This window comes from Dipodomys ordii, unplaced genomic scaffold, assembly GCF_000151885.1.
Source record: "Dipodomys ordii isolate 6190 unplaced genomic scaffold, Dord_2.0 Scaffold113, whole genome shotgun sequence".
In the NCBI taxonomy this organism is placed as follows: domain Eukaryota; kingdom Metazoa; phylum Chordata; class Mammalia; order Rodentia; family Heteromyidae; genus Dipodomys; species Dipodomys ordii.
This window is the reverse complement of record NW_012267329.1, coordinates 4966052-4968072: the sequence shown is the minus strand read 5'-3', so window position 1 is coordinate 4968072 and position 2021 is coordinate 4966052. Positions and strand designations below refer to the sequence as shown.

General features: G+C 35.6%; 1 protein-coding gene across 1 annotated transcript; it reads right to left on the bottom strand.

Annotated features, from left to right (window-relative positions):
- Nucleotides 1-809: 809 nt before the first annotated feature.
- LOC105995072 (olfactory receptor 502-like) lies at nt 810-1754 on the bottom strand. Its single transcript, XM_013028739.1, has one exon. The coding sequence runs from the start codon at nt 1752-1754 to the stop codon at nt 810-812; it is 945 nt and encodes a 314-aa protein (XP_012884193.1).
- Nucleotides 1755-2021: the final 267 nt, after the last annotated feature.

The following is a 2021-nucleotide window of genomic DNA, read 5'->3' as shown; positions in this document are numbered from 1 at the left end:
ATTTGTTGAGAATTCTATATTGAAGGTACCATATTTCATGTTTCTCTTAAGTACCTAATGTCACTTTTAGGGGAAAAGGTGAACAGAATTCTTTTACTTCAGTAAGACCTTTTGCTGAACTTTCTAGTTCTCTCAAGTCCCAATAATTAGAAATATCAGCTGTATTACATGCAACAATGCTTATAACAAAATGATATTATTCCTTCTTACTTTTAATATTATTTACTATCTGCTCATCTACATATGAGAACATTCACATCCAGAGAGATTAAAAAACTACTAAAGATCATTATTTGCTGGAAAAGATGGTTCTAAAATTTTGCAAGCTAGGATGGGATATGGCCCCAATTGTCAGAATCCTTGCCTAGCAAGAAAAAGGACCTAATTTCAAAAGTAGTAGTACAAAATATATATATATAACAAAATCTTACAGGTGCTAAAGAAGTGCTCATTTTTCTTCAATTAACTTACTTTCTAATAGGATTCACATAAAATGATTCAAACTATAAAACGTATAATTACCTAAGCATAAAGCATAGAGCAATACATGAAAAGGTATGGTGAAAAGTTGAAGAAGATTTTCAGCAAGTTTAGTTTTTGTAAAATAAAATTGTGTACCTAATTATAAGTTAAATTTAATTTTACTAAAAGTAACTCATTACAGACCTTTTGTTTACTGCTATCTAAACTCTGAACCCCTATGTGGACTGAAAAAAATGTTAGTAATGACATTTCAATGGACATTCAGTAGTTTTTTATTATTATGGGATATTATTATTATATGGAGTCATATACAATAAAAAATGTTTCTATGAAAATATTTTCCTCCCAAGCTCTCTCTTCAGAGCCCCCTTAATCTCATTATTCCTGAGGCTGTAGATGAGGGGGTTCAACATGGGGATCACCACCATGTAGAACACAGATACCACCTTGTTCTGGTCAGTGGAGTACAAAGACTTAGGCAACACATAGATGAATGTGATGGTCCCATAGTACAGAGTGACCGCAGTGAGGTGGGAGGTGCAGGTGGAGAAGGCCTTGTGGCGGCCCTCAGTGGAGCGCATCTTCAGGATGGTGATGAGGATATAGACATAGGAAACAGCTATAACAATCACTGTGAACACAATGATGGAGCCAGCGGTAAATGAGGGAACAACTGCAGAGACACTAACATCAGAACAGGAAAGTCCAACCAAAGGAGAAAAATCACAGAAAAAGTGATTGATTTTATTTGATCCACAGAAGGTTAAAGAAAAGAAAGAAAGGCTAAAAGAGCAATCATTAAGAAAGCCACCTATATAAGTTACTACAAGTAACTGGACACAGACTTGTGTGGACATTTTGGTTGAATACAGCAGTGGATTGCAGATGGCCACGAAGCGATCATAGGCCATGACAGCCAGAAGGAAGCACTCAACTGTCCCAAAGAAAATGGCTGTGCCAAGCTGACAGGCACATCCAAGGTAAGAGATTGTATTTCTCTCCACCAGAAAATTAATAAGCATATTGGGTGTGACAGATGATGAAAAGATTATGTCAGCAAAAGCCAAGTTGCCCAGAAAAAAGTACATAGGATGGTGGAGCTGAGTGGAGACTTTGATAAGAAGAATTGTGCTAAGATTTCCAAATATAATCATCAAGTACATGCATAGGATGGTGCTAAAGAGGATGACTCGAAGGACTGGATCATCTGTTAAGCCCAACAGAATGAACTCTGTCACTGCAGTGTGGTTCTCGTGCACCAGGAAATCCATTAGATAATGTAGTTGTTGCCAAGACAATCCTGTGACAAAACATTACATGAAAGAATACATAAACACAAAGGTTTCATTTTCCTTGACATGTGTAGAATGTCACTACAAACATACATGTTCAAATACCAGTTCCTATTTCCATGATATGATGAGTCTACCCATAATTTTAAATTGATTTTAGCAAGAGAAATTTATTTATGTAGTATGTATTTTCTTTAAAGCCAAAAAGTGAACATATAAGCAGATAAGAATAACAAAAATGAAGGT

Excerpts from the sequence above, each read along its gene's own strand:
- LOC105995072 (XM_013028739.1), bottom strand. The coding sequence starts at position 1,754 with ATGGATTTCCTGGTGCACGAGAACCACACTGCAGTGACAGAGTTCATT.